Source organism: Chanodichthys erythropterus, chromosome 17 (assembly GCF_024489055.1).
Source record: "Chanodichthys erythropterus isolate Z2021 chromosome 17, ASM2448905v1, whole genome shotgun sequence".
NCBI classification, from domain to species: Eukaryota; Metazoa; Chordata; class Actinopteri; order Cypriniformes; family Xenocyprididae; genus Chanodichthys; species Chanodichthys erythropterus.
This window is the reverse complement of record NC_090237.1, coordinates 27,248,692-27,273,962: the sequence shown is the minus strand read 5'-3', so window position 1 is coordinate 27,273,962 and position 25,271 is coordinate 27,248,692. Positions and strand designations below refer to the sequence as shown.

The 25,271-nt window shown below is 36.3% G+C and overlaps 1 protein-coding gene across 5 annotated transcripts in view; it reads left to right on the top strand.

The window, feature by feature from the left end:
• The window catches only part of LOC137005136 (NACHT, LRR and PYD domains-containing protein 12-like), a 124,631-nt gene extending 103,417 nt beyond the window's left edge, over nt 1-21,214 (top strand). For 3 of the 5 annotated variants that reach the window (XM_067365935.1, XM_067365929.1, XM_067365930.1), the window contains one exon: nt 18,821-21,214. In XM_067365935.1, the coding sequence (XP_067222036.1) occupies nt 18,821-19,024 (204 nt within the window). In that variant the 3' untranslated portion in view covers nt 19,025-21,214. The remainder of the gene's footprint in view (nt 1-18,820) is intronic. The other 2 variants (XR_010892211.1, XM_067365931.1) reach the window with 2 other exon arrangements.
• Nucleotides 21,215-25,271: the final 4,057 nt, after the last annotated feature.

Below are 25,271 nucleotides of genomic sequence, written 5' to 3'. Positions count from 1 at the left end.
GTCAAAAGCTGCAAATGCACTTTGCGACGCGGCGGCGGCAGCACGCACGGCGGTAGAACCACCGTTTTGGATGGCCACCTACTGTATATAGCTTAACTTGTTTAGTTTTATTGTTTAAATCTAATTTTCTTGATTTTTTGCGAGTACCACGCTTTACCATGCCTCAGAGAAAAACATAATTTTGTCAAGTAGCTAACATAGCATAATCAGATGCATCTTTATTTTTAGTAACAGTAATACAGAATTTTTCTCCATCATACAATACGTTTTATGAATGAATGGCCATTTATCAACACAAGCTATCCAGCATTTTATGATATTCTAATATCGATCTAGCTTACTGCAGTGTCTCAAACAAGTGTCTCACAGCAGCCCCCAAGCGAACGCACAGAGTAACGTTATAACATAATTTTCAACACACTCAAATGAATCTAATATGATAAACAGAGCTGTATTACCTCATACTCATGACCGGAGAAGCGGCGCCAGCAACTGTGGCATAATAAAAGTTCTGCTGCTCGTGAGGCGTGTGTTGCGCAATCACTCCAGCTCCTCGTTAAGCTCCCACAACATTCGGTCCTGCTCTGCTTCATACAAAACCTGATTCCAAAAAAGTTGGGACACTGTACAAATTGTGAATAAAAACAGAATGCAATGATGTTTAAGTTTAAAATTTCAGTATTTTATTCAGAATACAACATAGATGACATATCAAATGTTTAAACTGAGAAAATGTATCATTTTAAGGGGAAAATAAGTTGATTTTAAATTTCATGGCATCAACACATCTCAAACAAGTTGGGCAGGGACGTGCACAGGAATTTTGAGGGGCAGTTGCTCTGACCTAAAAAAAGGGCACTCCCCTACCAACCCCCCGACCCAGGAAGAAAATAGCCCTACACTGTAAAAAAAAAACTTTTGTTGACTTAACTCATTATTTTTTGTTATCTTTTTGCATGGGTTTTTTTGAATTAAACTAACTTATTTGGAAAAGTGTACCTGACAAATTTGGAAAGGTTTACCTGACAAGTTATAAAGTACAATGAACTGATTTAATTTAGTTAATTAAACTTCAAACTTAAGTTCAGCCAACTAAAGTTAAAGTTATCTAAACTACATCCAATAAGTTCAGCCAAGTAAAGTTAAGTTATCTAAACTACATCCAATAAGTTCAGCCAAGTAAAGTTAAGTTATCTAAACTACATCCAATAAGTTCAGCCAACTAAAGTTATCTAAACTACATCCAATAAGTTCAGCCAACTAAAGTGGTGTTTTGAAACTTTAAAACCTGCAGCAGAACCAAATAATGAATTACTACTTGAACATTAATTTGTAAGCTACATTTGATTTAAACAAAAATGTATGGCAAATTAACGATCACTAATACAATTTTCAGTACAAAGTTTATTGCAATTAACTCCTAAAAACACCAGAAAAAAAAACTAATTGAAAGGTGTTTTACACCTGTCTCAATGCAAGTCTTGTGGATTAATCTGTTACATAACATTAAACAAGATCACCCTACAGCATTTAATATAGAAATATCCTTTGTTCCAAAAGAAAATGTTAAAACATTGTTAAACACATTATAGACTTATGAATTGGCTTAAATGCCATTTTAATATAAACTAGGTTATACATTTTTTATGCTCTCAAGCTTCAACAAATTCATCAATTAAACTAAACACTTTAAAATGCCACTCCCACAACATACAATATAGAAACATCCTGTTCACAACATTCCTTTCAAAAAGAAACTCTGAAAAGCATTAACACATTAAAAGACGTATGAATTGGTTTCATACCACCTTAATCTCAACTAAGCTGATGCTTTAACAAATTCATCAATTAAATTGAACATTACTCTTGAAAAAAAAAGGAAATAGCAATGGTTGCAGGCACTTCACCGCATTAGTTTGTTTTTCAGTCCATGAACTTTAGCGGAGCAGCTTTCCCCATCAATGTTCATGAAGATCCGCTGGATCACCTCAAAGGTGTATCGCAGCTCTTTGGGATAGCTAATGTTTAAAGCGTAAAGCAGTCCAAACAATGTGACAAAGGCATTTGGAATGTCTTGGAGATCCACAATGACAATCTCCCCCTCCAGTATCACAGCCATATTCACGACGTCGTCTGGGAAGGCACAATCTTGTCTGGTGTCCTCGCTCACTGACAAGATGCCCACCTTAACACTCTGAACAACATCGACCTCATTGTCAGTTGGCTGAAAAAAAAGAGAGAGATTAAAGATTTAGCAGTAGACTAGAACTTTCATTACCACATTAAACATACATTTTACGCCAGTTTACATTTTGATCGTGTATTTTTTTTACTGTCTATGCCAATAAAATGTTTGTCTATGCAAATCAAATTTTTCTAGAATGATTTTCCAAATAGAGCTATTCAAGTAATCTGATGAATATTCTTCTACTTTTTATCAAATAAAAATCACAGAAAAATGTCAAAAGGAGGTGTGCACTATGCACAATCAGCTGTGTTTTTAAATTCAGAATAAGGGTATGTTTACATGACAATGATGTACTAAAAACAGACAACAACATTAGCCGCGTTTCCACTGTCGGGCTTAAAGCGGGCATGCTAGTGCGTGCCAGGGCCAGTCGCGTTTCCACTGTCACTTCTGGGGCTTGATCATGCCTCGCCGGGGCTTCCTCGGGGCCAACGGCCAGGGTTTTTTGGCCCGACGAAAACCTTGGGCCAAAGCGGGCCAGCTGGGGCTAGAGGAGTGGTTATGATCAAAGGCTGAGTTTCTCCGCGTCTGCAGAGCGTCAGCGCCGTTCATTTCAGAAAGATAACAGCTATAACGTTGTGTACATCAACATTAAAAACTTTTAAAAATAAGCTGAGCTCAAAACTCACTTTCAGTCAGCAGCGAGTGTTTGAAATAACGCGATCCGATGTGGATTATAATCACCATAAAAGGCAGAAATATTTATAAGCGATGTAAAAGATATGCACGCTAAACATTAACGTTACCATAATAAACATGGTAAATGTGACCGTTTGAAGAAATCAGACATCAGCTTCTTATTCTCTATCACAATTGTGTATTTATTTAGTAACATATTTTATCTGTCGTAAGTCTCGTCTCGAGAGTTTAGCTCCGCGTAGCATGTCATCAAAATATAATAATGATTTTTGTTCGGGAGCTTTTATAAAAATAGATAGCGTCTGCACTGTGGATCATTTCAGAAAGCTAACAGCTATAACACCAGCATTAAAAACTTTTTTTAATAAGTTGAACTCAACTCACTTTCAGTCAGAAGCATGTGTTTGAAATAATTTGATCCGATGTGAATTATAATCACTAAACAAGACAGAAATATTTATAAGCGATGCGAAAGACTGTGCACGCTAGACATTAACATTACCATAGTAAACATGGTAAATGCAACCACTTGAAGAAATCAGACATCAGCTTCTTATTCGCATCACAATTGTGTATTTATTTACTTATATTATCTGTCATAAGTCTCGTCTCGAGAGTTTAGCTCCACGTATGTTTTTTGTTCGGGAGCTTTTATAAAAATAGAGTTATCCTTCATTCTAAATGTGACGTATATAGGCTACTGTGGCTACAAATAAACAGTAACAGTCTCGACTGAATAAGCTGGCTATTTTCATAAGCGTTTAAAATAAATAAATAAAATAGAAATACATTTATTTCTGTGTGATTAATTTTGAGTCCTGATAAATTGATTCATTATGATCAATGTATCATTTATTCTATAGTAAAACATCGATGCTTTTGAATTTGAATATTTAACAAAGCATGCAAACATAAGGCCGCTGTTATCGTGTTCGTTTTGTGAGCGCGCTAGTTCCAGTGACTTATTTCTTAGTTTTCTAATAACTTCTCTTTGTTGGTGAAACGATGGGGTTGCATGACGTTGTTCCTGAGAGGCGTGTAAAGGGCGGGTTTTAGTGACGAGCAGCGGAGCTTCAGGCCTGACTGGAAACGCTGCACTATTCTGGCCTCGTGCTACAGGCCCGAGGCTATTAGCCCCGCCCGGCCCATTTTAAGCCCTGGCTCGCACTGGCCCGACAGTGGAAAAGCGGCTATTGTCAAAATGATCCCTGTTCACACGGATCTGCGAAAATGTCAGTAGTTGGCGATGTCACTTCATCAAAAAACACCTACACATACGCACATTATGTTACCGTTTTCAGTATGGCTGCAACAAACGATTATTTTGATAATCGATTAATCTATCGATTATTAGAACGATTAATCGACTAATCATCGATTATTGCACTGATTAATCAGTAAGCTTTGTTTGATTATTCTACTTTAGCAATTAGTTAAAATATTGAGTTATACTGTACTTTAACTAGTAAATAAAACAAGGAAATCACTTCAGCTTTTAAAAGTGTATTTTTAATAATTTTCAACCCTACTGAATAGACCAATATCCTTCAGGTTAAAAAAATATAATGTAATTATGTGGGTTTTTTTTGAAAAATGAAACAACAACATACATACACACACATATCATATCATATATATATATATATATATATATATATATATACACACACACACAGTCTATCTATCGAGTTTATGGTCATTGAATGGCTTTCCTGAGGTAAATGTTACATTTTGTGTGATATATTTGTTTGCAAGTTTTATTGACTTCTTTCTGCGGTTAAAACTCAGATTAAGTGATTACAATAGAGATGGATTCATTTCAGTAAGTTCAGTAAGTACTTTTTGATGTTCATTCATGTCTATTTCGCGCTGTAATAGAGAGGAATAGGTTCACATGCCGCTTGAACCGAGGTGTTACAGCGATCTGCCGCTCCACGTTAAACAGCGTCACAACCACAAGTATTGTTTGAATCCCGTAGTAATATTGACTGAATTTAAAAGCTTAGACTTAGTTTTATATCAAAAGTAACCTGATCTGTCGGTGCGTTGTCCGTGTCCTCTTTGCTCTGCGATGCATCTTTCACTGTGTGAGAAAATGAACGTGTGGCGTGAGAACAGTGAGTTTGAATGAGAGTTGGTGGCCCTGCATGACAGTATTCTGTAGTTATGCTAAACGTTATGTTTGTTATGTTTATGCTATGTTAATCTCCCACATTTCACGGGTTCGACTTCGTTTGCACTATGCTCTCCAAAGCGCTGACTTCTTTTATTGGATTGGATCCGGGAGGGCTGCATTACAGTATTGCGCTACAGCGCCCCACTGGTTACACCGCGTTATTGCAGGCCCTTCAAATAGGTCGTATGAGATCAAGAGACTATTCGACAACAAAAATATTTGTCGACAATTTTTTATTGTCGACGTTGTCGATAATGTCGACTAATCGTTTCAGCCCTAGTTTTCAGATTCATGTTTTTGTTGTTTACATGAAGAAGGTAACAGTATCATTTTCGAAACCTTGTGCTTTGAAACTTCGTGTTCAGTGCTCACTTCAGTTTTCGTGTAAACAGCCCCTAAGTTTTAGAATAGAAGTTATTGATAAAGGATTATTTGTTTGTGAAAATGTTAGTATGCAGATTTCATATGCAAATTCATTTGTACACATACTTGTTGAATGAGATCCAGTTTGCTTGGTACTTTTTTTATCTTCATTTACAGCGAAATGATTTGATTCAATAGTAATTTTTGCAAATTCAGAAAAATTCAACACAATACACAATTAAAACTGATGATTCACAATTAATGATTCGATTCTGCATTTTGCGTTTTTAATATTGTGAAATGAGTTTGGATGTACTGATCAGTCACATGAAAAATAGTAAAACCAACATGAAAAATAATCGTGATATTCCTGAAAATAATCGTGCTGTGATATTTTTGCTATATCACGCGACCACCTCTACTTGAAAGATAAAATATGATATAGCAATACAATACATTTTAAAAGGCATAATTAAGCATAACATAACTGAAGGAAAGCCAAATAATGATTCATATTCTTATGGTTTCAATGAAAATACAGGTATCTATAATCGGTATCACCAAAATATAAAAAGTACCAAATAAAAGCATCACTATCATACTAAAGTGATATTGGTGCATCCTTATTCCAGTGTTAATGGAAAAAAGTACTAAAATGTTTACCTCACAAACTTTGAAGACGTTTTCTGGTTTCTCCCTCATGTAGTATGGAAGGCCCAAAATAACTGCTCCCCTCTTCTTCTGGTTACAACTCTGCCAAAAAAATGTGTTCACTTGACGGAAGTGTTTTGTTTGTATATACAGTACAGGTCAAAAGTTTGGAAACATTACTATTTTTAATGTTTTTGAAAGAAGTCTCTTCTGCTCATCAAGCCTGCATTTATTTGATCAAAAATACAGAAAAAACAGTAATATTGTGAAATATTATTACAACTTAAAATAATAGTTTTCTATTTGAATATACTTTAAAAAATAATTTATTCCTGTGATGCAAAGCTGAATTTTCAGCATCATTACTCCAGTCTTCAGTGTCACATGTGACATCCAGTCTATCACATGATCATTTAGAAATCATTCTAATATTCTGATTTATTATGAGTGTTGGAAACAGTTCTGCTGTCTAATATATTTGATGAATAAAAGGTTAAAAAGAACTGCATTTATTTAAAAAAGAAAAAAAAAAGAAAACATATTTTCTAATAATATAAATCTTCTTTACTATCACTTTTTATCAATTTAACACATCCTTGCTGAATAAAAGTATTGATTTTATTAAAAAATAAAATAAAAAAATTACTGACCCCAAATTACTAACCAGTAGTGTATATTGTTGTTACAAAATATTTATATTTTAAAAACATAGCTTCTTTTTTTTTTTTTTTTTACTTTTTATTCAGAGTATCCTAAAAAAGTATCACGTTATGAAAAAATATTAAGCAGCAGACTTGTTTCCAACTTTGATAATGAATCATCATATTAGAATGATTTCTAAAGGATCATGTGATAATGATCCTAAAAATTCAGCTTTGCATCACAGAAATAAATGATAATTTAAAGTATAATAATTGAAAATCAATTATTTTAAATTGTAATAATATATCACAATATTACATTTTTTTTCTGTATTTTAGATCAAATAAATGCAGGCTTGATGAGCAGAAGAAACTTCTTTAAAAAACATTAAATAAATAGCAATGTTTCCAAACCTTTGACCTGTACTGTATATTTTTTATATATATATATATATATATATATAAAAATGGCTGCACACTGGTGCATTCAACAAATAGATGTTTTATATGAATTTGTTTTGTTCAAGCATTGCGGTTTGTTTTCCTTTATTAACCATTTATTTTACATTACAGATTATAAGTCAATGTTCATTTTTTTTCTTTTTAATAGAACAAAAAGAATTAAAGTCTACTGTTAAAAGTACTGGATCGATAATTACTAATGGTAATACCATTAAAACTTAAAGGATACCCATCCGTAATCATCTTCGGAAAGATCATTCTTCATCATATTGCATGAGAACTGTGACTTGCTGTGAACAACTAAGTTATTTAAATAAGCAATTAATAGTGCCACAGAAGTACCTTGAAGCTTGCAGCATTATTTAGTGTTTACACAGTTAGACAAAGTGGGGTTTATTGAGCAGCTCAAATTCCATTTTAGTTGTATAATCAAAAATATGATAATGATATATGATAATCAAAAATATTATAATTTAATTGATTTATTTAAATTTGACAGAAAATGCATTCCATAAAAACTGTTAATGTATGTAAAGCTATATAATATATATATATACTGTTAAAAACTTATACTGTTCAAAATTTATATAGTCATATATTTCTGTCATAAGTTAAAACAAACTTGTTTGGATGGGTTTTCGTGAATACCTTGAAGTTTCTGTGTGAATATGATATGACGATAATTTTCTCAAAAGAAAAGGTAAAATGCTCATGAAGTGACTCTGACAGCAGCTCTGGAGATGAAGTTCATGTGTTAATTGTCCTCATATAAAGGGATTTCGCACCGGGTAGTTCTAGAAGCCACCAGGGTGGTCTCCTAGTCTCTGATAAGCACAGCACTTTAAGCTGGTGTACCACTGGTGTAACTTTGTATTTGTTTTGTTTAAGGTGTTTAGCCGATCCTTTATGATTAATTAACCATGATGTTTTAAACCGCGGTTAATCGTAAAACTGGTTAATCACTGCATCCCTATGCTGGGTTAGACCCTACTCTGAAGTAGGAGCTAAATTAGTTCCCCCAAAAGGAGTTCCTAGAATTAAAATCGTTCCTAGATCCCACGGTGCAAAACCACCAAAATCCGGGAACTTCCGCCAATAGTTCTAGGAAAGCCTCTAATGTGAGACGGCAGAGGCTGAAAAAACACTGCAAGTGTCACACGTACTTCAGTATGTGTAGTAAACAAAACTGCATATCTGTGCCATTCATTCACACAGAACATGCAGGATTCATATTTAAAGAGTCATTTTGCGGTTTTGATTTAAGTGACTGACCTACTTTTGATTTATTTATCCAAATATTGACGAATTCTGTGACATTCCATGCAATACAGTTAAAAAAAAAAAATTAATAGATGATTCCATCTGTGTTTTGTGCATCACAGAAATCATAGGGTCCTACTAACAAAATGAGACCTCAAATCGTTTTTACCAGTGGGATTTTGTGCAACAATAGCAAATAATAGAATTTTCCTGATGCAAATTTCTTTGAAAGCTAATAACAAATTAGTTTTGCTGTATAAATTAAATTTGACTTGCCTGTTCATCCAGACACTTCAACACATTCAGAAGTTCTGGAACTTCATTGCTTCGCTTGGTGTATAATTGCAGGAGCCTGGGTAGATGCTTGTCAAGCCCTTCGAAGAATGTTCTTTTTAAATCAATGGAGACAAGCCTACAGAATTCAAGAGCAACCTGTTGAAGCAAAAAAAGAAAAAAGATCCCACGCACATAAACTAAACATTAAAGGGGACCTATTATGCAAAATTCACTTTAATAAGGCATTTAAACGCAGATGTGTGTCCACAGTGTGTAAACAACCAGCCTATAATGGTAAAATCCACCCACCCCTTTTTTTTTTTTTTTTTAGAATCCCCATAAATCAGTCTCTCAAAACAAGTGATTCCAGATTTCTCTCTATGTTGACGTCATCGTAGGGAAAAGCCCCGCCCACTGGTGACAATCTCTACCCTATAGAGTGCCCCAGGGATGACGCGTTTTTGTAGGCAAAACCCAGAAGCGAGTTAGCATTTTAGGACTTTCGGTTCCAACGCCGTAAAGTCTATGGGTTTTTTTAATGGGTTTTTGCTAAATCGCCTGAAATAAGGTCTGTGGTTAACAAAGCCTCTAAATACTTTCACGTTTTGATCTATGACATAAAACACACCAGTTATAACCCACTTGTGATTTTTTAAACTTTTACTGTGTCTTAAAATCGGCGGTTGCTAACAAATTGCTAAAAGGGACTACTTCCTTTGGCGGGGACTTTAGACGTCATCATGACAAACAGGACATTTGGACAGCATTTCTCATGAAAAAGTGGATAAGTATTCATACACAGCGCAGATCATAATCAGTGAGCATGTTTTTAAATAGAGTTGTTTTCTAAATAAAGTTTGAGGACGCTTGGTGGTGACGACGTTGATCCGCGACCATGGTGTGCCGTAGTCCGTTTATAGCCTACTGTTAGCCTTTTATATCTGACGACTTTATTTAGGCTTCAAAATCTATAAATGTTGTGTTAACTTGTAAAGATTATCTTGATAGACAAAACGTGTAAGTGTCATAACCCTTTGTTAAATACAGAGCTTATTTTCTGCGATTTTCCAAAAGTCTATGGGAAAAATGAATAGGCTTTCTGTCGAGGGAACCCGTGCGCCGCTAACTTCCGGGTTGGCCTACAAAAACGCGTCATCCCTGGGGCACTCTATTAGCAGTCTGCCATTGTTATATTGTCACTGGAGCAGTGCAGGGATAGACAGACATCGGTATTGGAGTACATCTGTCCTGCACAGTTTAGCTCCAACCCTAGTCAAACACACCTGAATATCTTAAGAATAACTACAGCTATGCAAAGGAAAGTGAGTTGGATCATGAGCTAAACTCTGCATGACAGCAGCACTCAAGATCGACCATCTGTGAACTTGTGGTATGTCTCAGCTATAGTATGTAAACATTATAACTGATTTGTTGATGCCTGTAATAAACATAAGAGTCTCCATTAGGGATGTGCGCAACAACTAATTTTGTAACCTTTTAAACTGAAATTTTGCAACCAACTAGTCTGACCTCTGGAGACAGTGTATATGTGATCCATTTGCAAGAACACTTAATCTATGAACAGTCAAATCCTATACTGAATGCAGCTAAAAATAGGTCAGATATCATGCATGCGATGTGCTTGCCTTGATTTATCATTGTTGTATATTGAACGTTCACTTAAGCAATGTTAGCCATTTTAGACACATATATTAAGATCAACTGAATCAGCAGCAAAGGACTAATGAGTTCAAACCCTAATATATATATATATATATAGGGACTCTGACACAAGTCAGCACGTTAAGGTATTGTTGTTCGCTACCACGGCAACCAGTCCTGGTTTGAACATGCAAAAACCGAATGTAAAATTAAATTTGCCGCTCCAGATATATTTTCAAAATACTGCATTAATTTCAAGATGTAACATTAACATGACGGTAATTTAAATGTCTTTGTAAAAACAAAGCAAAATGTGAAAAAAGTGCAAAAAAATTAATTTGTAAACGACTAATATTTTCTAAGTCGACTAACAGCAGCAGTATTGTTTAATTGACTAGTCTCGTACATCCCTAGTCTCCATTAACTCTCCACATCTGAGCCACTAAGGTTGCAGTGATGTAATTTTATTGAAGGGAATGTGTCCAAGAAAATCGGTAAAATGAAAAAAAATATATGCCATACATCTGGATATGTTGCATCACGAACCGTTTGTAATGATCAATTTTGAGAGTTATATTTGCTGTGTGAGCTTCTCCTGTATTGTTTATGTCAGTGTATTGAATAGCAAGTTCTAGCAGACAGCCCTCTACTGGCAAGAGGCGGGGAGCAGGAACTCATTTGCATTTAAAGAGATGCACACAAAAAACATCACTTTTTGACTTACCGTATTTTCCGGACTATAAGTCGCACTTTTTTTCTTAGTTTGGCTGGTCCTGCAACTTATAGTCAAGTGTGACTTATTTATCAAAATTAATTTGACATGAACCAAGAGAAATGAACCAAGAGAAAACATTACCGTCTACAGCCGCGAGAGGGCACTCTATGCTGCTCAGTGCTCCTGTAGCATACCCCTGAAAATATTAACTGAAAACAACTGAAAACTGTTAACTGAAATATTAACTTAAAGACAACTGAGAAAGACTGAATGCAAACAAAATGCCCCCAAAAAGAAAATCGTATTCTGCAGGTAGTAAATATGCAGCCGATCTGATAGGTGACAGGAGCACTGAGCAGCATAGAGCGCCCTCTCGCGGCTGTAGACGGTAATGTTTTCTCTTGGTTCTTGGTTCTAAATAAATGCGACTTATAGTCCAGTGCGACTTATATATGTTTTTTTCCTCATCATGACATTTTTGGACTGATGCGACTTATACTTAGGTGTGACTTATAGTCCGAAAAATACGGTATATTACATCTTTCTACACTTACTTGTCTTTGAGTGAAAAGTGCAGGCCATCTCCTCCTTATTTCTGATACTGTGGGCTCATCTTCTACAATCTCCTTTCTTCTGGCACAGAAAGTTTTCTCCATAGCTGCATCAATTAAATGCCAGTCTGGATTTTTTTTTGTCATCTCACACTGTATATCTTTCCTTTCAGTCTCCAAAGCAGTATAACTTGATCCAGCAGGTAAGTCCGGTAGAAAATTGGTCTCCGATCTTCGGGGTTTCTTGACTTTGTATTTTTTTCTATCTGAAGCATGGCATTTTTCACTAGTAACAGTAAGCTCTGGACATCCAGCATCACGAAGTTTACTTCGGAAGTTTCCCATTTTGAATTTAAGGCTTATTTTCCATCCATACCACCCTGTGGCCGATCCCGGTTCTTTAAGGCATGGATATGTCTCTGTGAGAGCCCTTGAAACAGACTCGAACTCCTCATTGGATGGATACGCCTTGTAAGAATAGATTGCAGTGGCAAGTTTGTCAAGAATCTCAGATTTAACATCCTTGGATAGGCTGAGCAGTGAGCCATCTTTAGCATATTGCTCATTTCCACGTTTCAAACGTAATTCTACATCATACGAAAAGCTTGGAATGGGAAAAGAAACAGGCCATTGCTGTGAGCGACTACTTGCTGTTATTGATCCAGGATTTCCATTGTTGATACTCGAGTCAGACGATGATGACATAACCGCTGTGTCTAATGTCACATCTGACTGGCTAGAGTCAGAGGGTGGTGCTCTACAATTAACTTTAAGGGTTGCCTTTTCAGGAGGAAATTCAGTGATAGTCGTTAGGTTGCACAACTCATGGTCAAATTCAGGATCCTCATACTGAAGTGTAAAATCACTTTGTATGTTCAGCTTGCTTTTCAGTGTTGACAGAAGAGATTCTATGGATTGTGGCCGATCAATGTAAACTTTCCTAATATCCTCAGGGGACAAAATCACACGAAGAATCATTTTGTTGCAGGTTTCTAAGAAGAAAAGGCAAGAGTAAATGCATTTAGTTAAGGAGGAATGTCTTCGGTGAAATCATCAGCTTCTTATCAAGCACTGCATATGAGGACAAGGGGTGATAATCATTCAATTCATCTGGATCAACAACTCTCAACTCACAAGTGGTATACTTAGTTAGTTCAAAGCATCTGAAATGCTCACTGTACCATGCTGAATACGGTTCAATGAGAAAGGCAGGTTTGTTCATAACAATCAATATTTTGACAAGTCTGCCAAAGTCTGGAAGCCCACTGGTGTATCCCACAGAAAGAAACATTCCCTCAGAGTACCTGGTGCCATATATGCATGCACTGGATGCAACAGATATCGATGTAACATTGGAATATTTGGACTTAACTGCCAGCTTAAATGAAAGATCCAGGCACTCAGTGGACAGAACTGAAACATGATCAACCACTAAATCTGGCTTGAAAAGAGTTGGCATGTCAAGGTGGTAAGCAAGTGTCAGCTGATGTCGCTGGGCTAATGTAAGCATTACATTTTTAAAGTTTCCAGAGTCATGCACAGCTTTTTTAAAAAAGCTGTGTTTTGCTTCAAATCGTATGGTCCAGAAATCAATCACTGGTCCAAAACATTTGATTAGTTCTGGATAGTGCTCGATAAAAATGGTGCTTTGGACGGAGTCTGAAGTCTGGAAATTCGTCTTGCAACAATTTCCGGTGATCTGATATTTTTGAATCAAGGTAGTCCAAACTCTCTGTGGAAAACTGAGATGAAGCTAAAATCTCAACAATGTCCTTCAGTTCAAGAATTAAACTCCAGGTTGCATCATTCTCTGGAACTTTTGAACCAATAATCAAAGGTAATAACCGTAGAAGGCTCCAGTTTTCATGTCCGTTGCCTCCTAAAGAACCTTTCAGTTGGAATGATTTTAAGATCTGCTGTGGTCGGTTTGTTTTGTCAGAAAATCTATATGGGAAGGACTGAATTGCGGCATTCAACTCGTCCAATGTGAAATATTTCTTCTGAATCAGTTTCTTCAAACAAAGACTTAACTCCAGGGGTACAACACCTTCAAAGACGTCGTGGAGAAAGTCAGGGGGAAAGCCTTTCATGGTGGAGAAATGTGCAAGTCTGTTAAGAGGACAGTCCCTCTTAACACCATCTACTACTGCGTGTGAATCCTTGTTCTTCTGAATTTCACAAAGAGTCTGCTCATGCAACTCCTCCGTTCTCTTTGGGAACCTCCTCTCTCTAACTTCATGTGTCTGAATCTCATCACGTCCTGCCAAACAAAATCTGCAGAACTTGTTTGTTGAAAAACTTTCTTGAAATCCAGCAAGCGAGTATGCGCCTAAATTGTCTGCAGACACATAGAGTATTGTTCCTCTTATACTTGCACCCAGTGTCTGAACAAACACTCCATGTTGTTCAAGTACTTCAACGTCTGAAAGAAGCGGTTCAAGAATTTTGTCGTATCCATACTCTTTGACATCCTTGGTCTTACATAATGTTGCAAGGTAGATGGATGATAAAGTGGACCGGTCTCTTCCTGGAAGATTTGCAATTAACCAGTAAATGGCACAAAGTTTGTGCTTTTTCCTTGAAGTGCCCAAAGGGTTACACACTTCAAAATCGTCAATGTAAAGTCCAAGGGCTATGCGCAATTCATCTGAAAAAAGGATCTTGTTGTCCTTAAAATACAGCCCATCCCTAAATGTTTTAATTGTTTCAGGATGTTTCCATGTATCTGCTTGGTCTGACTGTAAAACCTTGTCAAGGACGTCACATCGATTCAACAGCGCAGTTAAAACTTTTAAAATTGGTACACAAACAAATGTGTTTTTCCGAGAAGCATCAAGAGTGTATTCTACAGGTTCTATCACAGTGAAATTATCTTTGTAGAATGTTGTTCTTTTGTAAATAGAGCTAAGAGGACCCCTTTTGGACAAAAAGGCTAAAGGATTTGTTTCCAAGACCGTTTCGGTAATGGCAGCAATAACTGAGGAATCCAATGAACAGTTGTGTTTGTTTAAGACCTGTTTAACTGACATCTCAGCAAGCTCTCCAACATTACTACCAATGCTTCCAAGTTCTTCAACTATTTCTTGAATGGCTGTCTTTGAGACATGTAAAATGGCTTCCATGCGTAAAAACAGTGAAGCTAACTTATGTTGAGTCAAGCCCTCAACAGGAAGATCTGGATTGGAATGCAATGGACTGGACTGGACTGGGTGCCAACACCCTTCGGCTGGTAGGCTGTCCGCAGGTTGATTATCTGTATGTTCAAACCTTTCCTCAACCTCTTCGATTTGACATGAAATTAACTCTGCTTTAAAATGTCCAGTATTTTGGGAATGGTGTCTTTTACTTCTGTGTGCCGCAAATGTAGAGAACACACAAGTTTGAAAACTGCAGTCTTCAAATGGGCACTGGACATTTTCATTGTTTTTCAAGTGAATGCCCAGGTGGGAGAAGTACTGCTTCAAATTGCAGGCCTCTGAGAAACTGCAGAGGTTACACTTCACCCGGGAATTCACGTGATCGACAGATTTTGCATGATGCGTATGCAAATGTCTTATCAGTGTTGCCTGAGTTCTAAAGGAGCAGACACAATCTTGGTAAATACATGGCAAAGGACAGGTCCTCCCATGATTTCCATGTTTTAATTTGTAATGCTGAATGATAATTTTTCTTTTTGTACTGTCAAAAATGCAGTACTTACAAGTCCACTTCATCTTCACATTAACACCAACATACCTACAATAAAAAAAGACAGTTTATTTAAAAAAAAATAACACCCAATAACACCCTTAGTCAAGTCTCTCAGGCTTAAAGTTGGCATGAAACAAAGTTGCGATCATATGACAGGCTGCTGGAAACCACACCATACAATAGACCTTTATCACAGTGAAATAGATTACCGGAAGTGCTTGCCAAAGCAGTGTATTGATTCTTCCTGTTATGTATATTTTTAATGTGCTGTTAATACATAGTTGACTAAACACCTCTTAAAATGAGCATCCGCAGAATGATTTCAAAATCTGGACAATTTCAGAGACAGGAGAAGAGATATTCTGATGATTATGGTGTACAGAAAAATATAAAAAGAGTAAAACAAAAAACAAAAACAATTCAAACATTCAGCCATTAGTTTTGATTGTGTTGCGATAGTACCGTAAGTAGCGATTCACTGCTTCACTTACTGGAAAAGGGAAGTGTGATAAAGCTCTATTGTACATAGTAGGGGCATAACAGTTCTCGGTTTAAAAAAATATATATATACTTCGAACCATTACATTCTCCACCCACAGTTTGGCATGCACTTGCGTCCTGGTTCATCTCAAATCTGACAATTTATCGATAATATGGTTTGTTGAAAATAATGCATAAAATAGACAGAGTTCTGCTAATGTATGTTTCTGGATGTATGACATCAAATGTATGTCGGATACACATTCTAACTTTCCAATATATTACAACAGCAATGATCAAAAAAAAGTGGACAAACAGTCACTCTTTGCAAACTTTGTTAAATGTGAGTGTCATATGCTCTAATATGACCAGTCATTTACTGAGTTATCACACGGGTGTTGACAGCACACAATCACAGGTGAGACTTGAACAGCACACATTGCTATCAGTGTTTAAACTAAACTCATTTGCGCATGTTTTTAAGCCTTGCCAATTTAAACATTTAAATCAAGAATAAGTGAATATGAATTTATGTGTGCTGCATGAAGTGCCCATTCAGTCAGTGTTCAAACACTGACATTACATATTGCATAGATTAAATATAGATTAATCCTTATTTAAGCACAGATCAAACAGTCAAAATCTTTGAGTGATTTTGCTATGTCATTTGTTTGATTTTCATCACTGACAGACAGCAGTTTAGCTGCTGTCACTTTAAGTTTGGGGTTTTAGGGAGAAACGAAAGCACAACTCTGAAGGAATTGAAGGTGTGCTCGAAGTAATGCAACAGCGGCACAATGAACGTTCTACCTCGTTTATCTTGTTTTCATCGTTGGAAGCCAAAAATTAATCATACATCCCTATTATTATCTTTAATTACTGCCTTAGTATTTTTTGCTTTCAAATGCAGGGAGACCCTGAAACTTCAGACAACAGGTTTATAAATGATTCACATGATGAAATTAGGAAGATTGTTGAAATGTGTTCTCAAATAACAAATGACACAAACAAGCATCACTGAAACATGCAGTGTGTCAATTAGCGCCTGCACTAAGCCATTCGGCTGATATCTCTAAATAAGCTCTAACTTTAATAATGTTCGACCAAGGGAAAAAAGGCTTCTGGGGGGGTGTTTGGCTCGAGGTCATGGTGCAAAGGACCCTAGGTTGATTTTACTCCGAACCATCCCTTTAAGTTACCCGCATCACAAATTGATAGTTAATTTTAAGAATTTCCAAAGATTGCTGTGAAAACTGACCTGTATCTGGTGCTCTGCAACTGAGATGAAGTGAAGTGACTGAGGTAAAAAAAATTTGGTTGGCGAACAAGCTTTTAGTCAACTTGACAGAACCTGTGAGTCAACATGAGAAAGTACAATGAGCTAATCTTCTATGTGCAGAAATACACTCAATAATCGTACATTCGTGACAACATCGCGTGTAATTCTCCCTATTATTAAGATTTCTTAAAACAAGAACAAAAGCGCGACGAAATGGCTCAAGGCCACACAGAATCCAAACTCTGAATAGTAATAATGAAAAACCGTGACATTTCAAACCACAGACATATTAATTGTCATTTCTATCACCCATCGATTCAATTTGACAGTTACTTTTTTAATTCAAAGACTGTGATGAAAACTTACCTATATCTGGCGCTCTGCATCTGATGAAGTGACTGAGGTAAAAATCCGGTTTGGTCCAGTTGGTGAACGAGCAGCTTTTAATCAACTTGACTGAACCTGTGAGTCAACACGAAGAAGTACGTTACAATGAGCGAATCTTCTATTTGCAGAAATACACTCAATAATCGTACATTCGTGACAACATTGTGTGATATTCCCCATTTTATTCAGAGTTCTTAAAACAAGAACAAAAGCGCGACGAAATGGCTCAAGGCCGCGCAGAATCCAAACTCCGAATAGTAATAATGAAAACCGTGACATTTCAAACCACAAACATATTAATTGTTATTTCTATCACCCATATCGATTCAATTTGACAGTCACTTAAAGATTGTGGTGAAAACTTACCTATATCTGGCGCTCTGCATCTGATGAAGTGACTGAGGTAAAAATCCGGTTTGGTCCAGTTGGTGAACGAGCAGCTTTTAATCAACTTGACTTTACCTGTGAGTCAACACGAAGAAGTACAATGAGCAAATCTTCTATACACATATATAATCTTACATTCGTGACAACATTGTGTGTAATTCTCCCTATTATTTAGATTTCTTAAAACAAGAGCGAAAGCGCGACGAAATGGCTCAAGGCCGCGCAAAATCCAAACTCTGAATAGTAACGTTAATAATGAAAAACCGTGACATTTCAAACCACAGACATATTAATTATTTCTATCACCCATATCGATTCAATCTGACAGTTACTTTTTTAATTCAAAGACTGTGATGAAAACTTACCTATATCTGGCGTAGTGATGGCCGATTTCGAAACACGTGCTTCATGAAGCTCCGAAGCTTCATGAATCATTTGTTTCGAATCAGTGATTCGGAGCGTGTATCAAACTGCCAAAGTCACGTGATTTTAGTAAACGAGGCTTCATTACGTCATCACTGTTTCGAAACATTTCAAAACAGTTTGAAATTTCAGTGGTTCACCGGTAGAGGGCGATGATAAAGTTAACCCATGAATCATGCAGATTCACTGAGAACTGTTGAAAAAGTGTCTATGGGTTTTACCTGATCTCTGATCAGCTTTATAAATTTGTAGATGTTTTAATTAGGCATTAGAATAATCAAAATAAATAATGGTAGTTATTAATCTCTTATTTGCCTGTTTAGCTTGAGCCATGGAACAGAGAAACAAGCCTTGAAAATTGATAAAAGAACACATATACAGTCATTCTATATGTAATCTTATTAGAGGATTAGTTAATTGCATTTGATAGATTTTACTTTCAATAAAACATTTGCAATAGATTTGTAAAAGATGTTTTTACTGCATGTTTAGTGTGAGTTTTGTTGCATTTACACTGTTCTGACCACTAGGTGTCACCGTGGAGTCGGGTGTCAGATTGTTTCGAAGCCTCGAAACATCACGGCACATTTGATTCAACTGCTTCAGTGTTTCACGAAGCCTCGCTCTGCCCATCACTAATCTGGCGCTCTGCATCTGATGAAGTGACTGAGGTAAAAATCCGGTTTGGTCCAGTTGGAGAACGAGCAGCATTTAATCAACTTTTGAACCTGTGAGTCAACACGAAGAAGTACGTTACAATGAGCGAATCTTCTATTTGCAAAACACTCTGACTCGAAATGGATAATATAATTCTGAAAATCTGCTTTTAATAATGGTCATTTGCACTTATGAATTTAATGTATGATTTCAGAAATGACGGATTTGTGGACAATATTTACACTGCGACTATAACAAACATTTAATTGCTTTACAAATCCTTAATAGGCCTATATTATTCGATAACACAATACTATAAAACGCTTATTACGAAATAAAAACTTGCAACAATCCACGTTAACAATATAAAATGTCACACTTACTCTGTATCACTCAGGCTGCGTCCGAAACCGCCTACTCAATGAGTAGGTACTTAATTTCATTAAGTACTTACTTAACGAGCGCTAAAAGAGTAGGTACTTAACAGCCAAATCTCGTTGAGTATGAATGAGATCCGAGAATAATCCGCCATGTTGATGTTATCATGTGACCTACGACGTTATCGCAAGCGCAACAACTGAAAAGATATGAGTGACAGGTTTAATTCTTCTATCTGTAAATATCTTGATATTTGATCAAACTTGCTTATTTTGTGGTCTTGTTGAAGAAACAGCTGCCAGTAATTTTGTAATTGTAGTACAATAAATATATATTCGGGTTAATTTAAAGTTCTTATATTTTTAGCTACTAATGTGATTTATTTTTTGTTATAAAAACCCAAATTCGCGTGAATATATTGTTAATTTCTTTATTTTATATGCAAAAATGTCCATCCACAAGCAAAGGTGGCATAAATCTCATTTGTTCAAAATATTTAATCTTGTCATCATGCTTTATGTCTGTGTATATAATCGCAAACTATGATGTATACAAACCCATATTTTTTTTGTTTGTTTGTTTTTGTCATTATTATTGTTCATTGTTAAAGATACACTATGGTATTTTCCCTGATCTTGTATGTAATTGTAGATCCTGCAATAAAAATAAAGATATGAGTGACAGGTGCACCAACACCTCACAGCACCAGTAACTGAACCCTACCTAGAGCAGTTTTCCGCAGTGTTAGCAATGTCTGCACAGAGGAAACATCAGACAGCTGCTCGAAGATCTCGTCTTTGGAGAAGACTGATTTTATACTCAAAGTAGTAAAAAGTACTTAAAATTAAGATTACACCAGAATGAACTGCTTTTCTAACACACCCCAACACTTACACACAATAATGATGATAAATGCTGACCAAAACTTAATTACTTTTCATTTTACTTCTTTAATAAAACAAAATGTAATGTTTAGTTATATGACAGCTGTGCATGAACACACACTAGACAAATACAGCTGATGTGAATACATCTCCATTTACAGTCAATTCATGCATTAATTCATTGCTAATTAAATATATACATTTACTGATAATAGCATAATTAATAAGTAAAGAATTAATAAAAGTAATAATCACTAATAAAAGCATATACAAGTCAACAACACACGAAACAAAGCTTTATTCAAATGTATTGATCTAACAATCGGGTATTTACAGTCCTGTTGTCATCTCAACACAGCTGTGCCAATTCTGCAGCTTTATTCTGATGAAGCAGCTGATGAACACCTTCATCATCATATCCCTCACTGCTGAAGATGATGATGATGATGATGGACCCCTGAACCCCTCAACCTTGGAGCAGGAGTGGGAGAAGATGTGTGGGACAATCTGCTGCTGCAAACATTCATGTGCTCTCCATCAGTGCTCTCCATCAGTGCTCTCCATCAGCAGATTAAAACATTTTACAATTCATTCATGTCAGCATTCTGTTTCTTGCATATTTCATTTCATATTTTTACAATTGCTAATTTTTGTCATGGCTTCATTAGTTTTGTGGTGTGGTGGTCTAAACCACTGAGCTGGTCAGCAGAAGGTTGCTGATTCGATCTCTTCCTTGATCGAGTCACTTGAAAGGAGGAGTGATGGAGGGTCTCATGACACTGAACCATTCCCAGGATCTGCTGTGTCTCTCCATCCTCAGTGCTCACACCAGTCTGAGGACATTCACATCCTACAATAATGCACAAATATAATACAAAAGCAGTCATTTTAACAGCACAATGTCATTTGATTTCTGTATTAGAAATAACAAAATAATCTTACTCTTTTTTATCTAACAAATACTGTCGTCAGCTTTTCTTGCAGGTCCTGCTCCACCAAAGCTCTGCAGCAAATGCACAGACATCAAGAATCAGAAAAGTGCTGTAATAAGTCTGTTTAAATTCCAATAATTAAAATAAACTAGACTTTAGATTTAAATAGACTTTGTATTCATTTCTGTAGTATCCTCACTCAAAGCCTTTGATGGCATCATTCCCCAGACATCAGACAAGATTCAAGTTTCCTCTGAGATTTATGTGCTCAAATCTACATTCACATGTTGATGATGTGTTAACTCACTTCTTATCCAATACAAATGTTCCTTAATTTCTTAACAGTACTAATGGACAAATAAAATAGATTAAACTTATGTGTAGTTACTGTAGATTTGTTTATTTACATTATTTTCATTTATGTAATGTAAGCAGTGTTGACAACAGTGAATAATAGCACACACACATCACTCATAATACATAATCCATCACTCATAAGTCATAATACTTGAAGAAGATGTTCGTGTCAGATGTTAAATAAACATTTAGTAAGCATCTTTAAGATGTATATGGTTTATAATATGTAAATCCACTTTGGAGAATTAAGGTGTGTTTACTAGAGATCCCGTTATTTATACATAATAAATCGTGATTTTACTGCAAAATCACAACAATAGTGTCTAGCATCTTCACACATTCAGCAGTTACTCTACAGTAGTTCAACAAATGTGTTTTTGGTTTTCAATACTCACATTTGACAGCATCCGCGCCGCTTTTCTCCTCCGTGTTCGATTATGACGTATCCACTCCCGTGGCCTCCTGGGATAGAAAAGTATCCAGCAAGGAACACTAAAGAATCTGGGCGGAAGTAGTAGGCCATCCGGGAACTCCTCGACTACTATTTTATGATTACTGAGGTTTCTGACATACTTAATTGCTCGCCTACTGCTTTCCCTATTATATAGTAGGTAAGTAGGCGGTTTCGGACACACTTTAAGTAGGCGCATGTCCGAATCTCGCGAGAATTATTACGTCACCCAGGTAATTTTCGCCTACTCTTTTTGCTTCGGACATACTTATTCGCTCGCCTACTGCTTTTCCCCTACTAAATAGTAGAGAAGTAGGCGGTTTCGGACGCAGCCTCAGTTTCTTCTGAAGACACGTGTTGTCCAACATGGAAAATCATCCGGTTTCCGCTGGCTTCTTTCTAAAATTCTCAAAGGAAAAAAAATGATTCAGCGAATCATCTTGAGCGGTTCATTGTTCATGAATCGCTCAATTCCGCCCATGATGAATTGGAATCTGACCATGAATAAAAACTGAAGCAGCTTGACAAATTTTTGGTGTAATTTAATTAATCTGTGCTCATAATTGTAAACAACTATTTTTAATGTACACACTAAAATAAAATACACTGTAATTAATTTATATATACCACAGTAGTGATAACTACAAGACAACCATTGACACTGGCTTGAGAAAACCTGAGCAGAAAGTTTGAAATAGATTTAATGTCGTTAAGTTTGAAGATTTATGTTTACAGCGGTTTTAAAAGCTTGAAGTTCAGGGTTTAAGACAATGCAATCTACCAGACAGCAAGATAGATAGATAAATTAAGTTTAGTTTACACAGTAAATTGTTTAGTTTACTGCTATGAAAGCATTAGAATTGAAGTAAAACCTGCAGAAAATTTTGTGCAGTTGTTTCAACTTACATTTATAAATTAAAATAACAATTATACTTGTTAATTCAACAGAAAGTCTATTGCAGTTGTTTAAACATACATTTTTGAGTTAAAATAACCATTTTACTTGTTCATTCAACTTTCAGTCTAGTTGAGGACAAGAAAACTTAAAATTTCTTGTTGTCTGGACAATCTAGTTATCTCTACACAAAAAAACAAGTTGAAATAACTAAATTGTGGAAATATTTTTTACATTGTACCCACAATAGCGATTAAGTACAAAAACCGAACGAATCCCTTTAAATATATCATCGGATCGATGTCTTGAGGTGTGGTAACCGTGGTATAAGCGGAATAATTGACTCCGCTTCGAGTCGTGACTGAATCACCACCTCAGGTGTGCATTATTTTTCTAATAATTCAACGGCCCGTCGTCAATTATTCCTTACTTGAATCACAGCTTAAATAGTGTTTTGACATCAACAACCCAAGTGCATTTTACCTCAAACTTGCGTCTAGTTAACTTTCTAAAGTGTAACGATTGAGACAAATCAATCAGTTAACCAATAGTTTTAAGCTCACTCTGGGGCCTGGCGTCCATCCCCCGAGAAGTTCTCAGTTACAAATTTTATTGCACCAATAAATGCCGCATGGAGAGCAGAAAAGAGACACACAAAAACCTGCATCTTTCCTGCATTTTCCACACAGAACACAGACGTTACTGCATTAATTTATAGACAGACTATTCTCTACATACATAGTCCCAGGAAATGGTATCCATTATTACTATTGTTGTATTGTACTCATTGTATTTACATGTTTTATGATTTTTAAATGTTATGACCTGCAAGGTAACTTCAATTATGCCATGTTTGGTGTCTATGCTTTCGTATCGAGCAGATTTAAATGCTTGTGTATGCGGTATGTCCATACCTGCACAAGACATAAGTATTACAAGAAGCTTTAATAGTTCTTCTTCAAAGCTCAGCCAGTTTAATCTTACTTGGTCATAAAAGCCCTGACAAGGGGGTGTGTGTCACCCGGAAATACAACATCTTCATTGGCCCCCATCATTCCAAAGAGGTTGGACTTTGACCAGAGGTTAAAAACCAGCGAACAGTACCACTCCCTCTCTTCTTCCTTGCTTCTGGACGACCGAACAGGTCTCCTTGCGGCCGGCCTCTCTAGGCCCGGCCCGCAAGGTCGGTAGGCCCCCGGCCTACAACACCCAGCCATGCGCTCATCACCCAACAGACTGGCAACAACTTCAGACGATTTATCCTCAACCTGCAGATCCGACGCTCCTCAGCCTAAAGGCATCTTGCAAGTATCGTACATTTTAATGCTAAGCAGCGATTTAGTATTGATTTGTAAGACTTACCTTTGCTATTGCTAAAAGAAACTGATGAGTCCTTTCCAGATTGTCTTTGACTTTTTCCTATAGCTCTAGTAACAGTACCTCTTCCGGTTCAACTCTATCATTACTCATTCTGACCTACATATGTGTGTGACCCTTTGTGTATGTTATGTTATGTGTTTGTTAGTTTAGTTATGTGTTTGTGAGTTAGTTAATAAAGATTGTGCACAATACATGTTTGGTTCTGACTCCATCTGCTAATGAATTGCCTCTTAAGTGATATAGACCCCGAACCTATGCTCTAACACTCTGAGGTCTGAGGTCTGAGGGTATCGCCGGCGATACCACCGCAGTTTTTTTCTTACCAGTGTGAAAGAGACTCAAAATACTCTGTTAATGTTGCACATACAATTAAGAGTTATACACCATTTTAATCTGTGGAATATCTTCTTTTATTTGTGTACACTCAGAGTAAAAACAAAATGTTGTGCTTTTTGTAAAATAAAGAAAACTAACACGATGCATGATCTCTCGTCTCCCTCTGAAGGAAGTCCAATCTGATAGTTCTCAGAAAATGAACTGTAACTTAGTGAAAACTAATCACAAAAAAATTAGACTTATGTCTAAAAAAACGATGAAATGTCAGGTTTTAAATCGTGCAAGTCAAATCGAAAACAAACATTCTGTGTTTATGTAATCTGTATGAAAAGAGAGCCATGTCAGAAATCCGTGATTCAGCTCATTATCCGCTAATGCGGCCACGCCCATGGAGGGAGCGCTATTCAGACGCAAATTCTGAGTCAATACATGCATTCACCGTCTCAATCGTGTATTTATTGTCTTGAAAAGTGTTTTGAATAGCCATAGTTAGCAATCTCTGTCCTCTGTTAGTTCGGTTAGTTCCTGGATTGCCTATTCTTCTTTAGTGCTCAGGCATTTGTGGACTAAAGGTGTACAGAGCGCCCTCCGGCTGCGAGTATGAATTGAAAACACAGTATCCAGCACTCATAGTAATGACAATAAATCCTGAATAAATATTACTCTTCTGTATAGAAAATTGACAAACATATGAGAATCCATCAATATTTC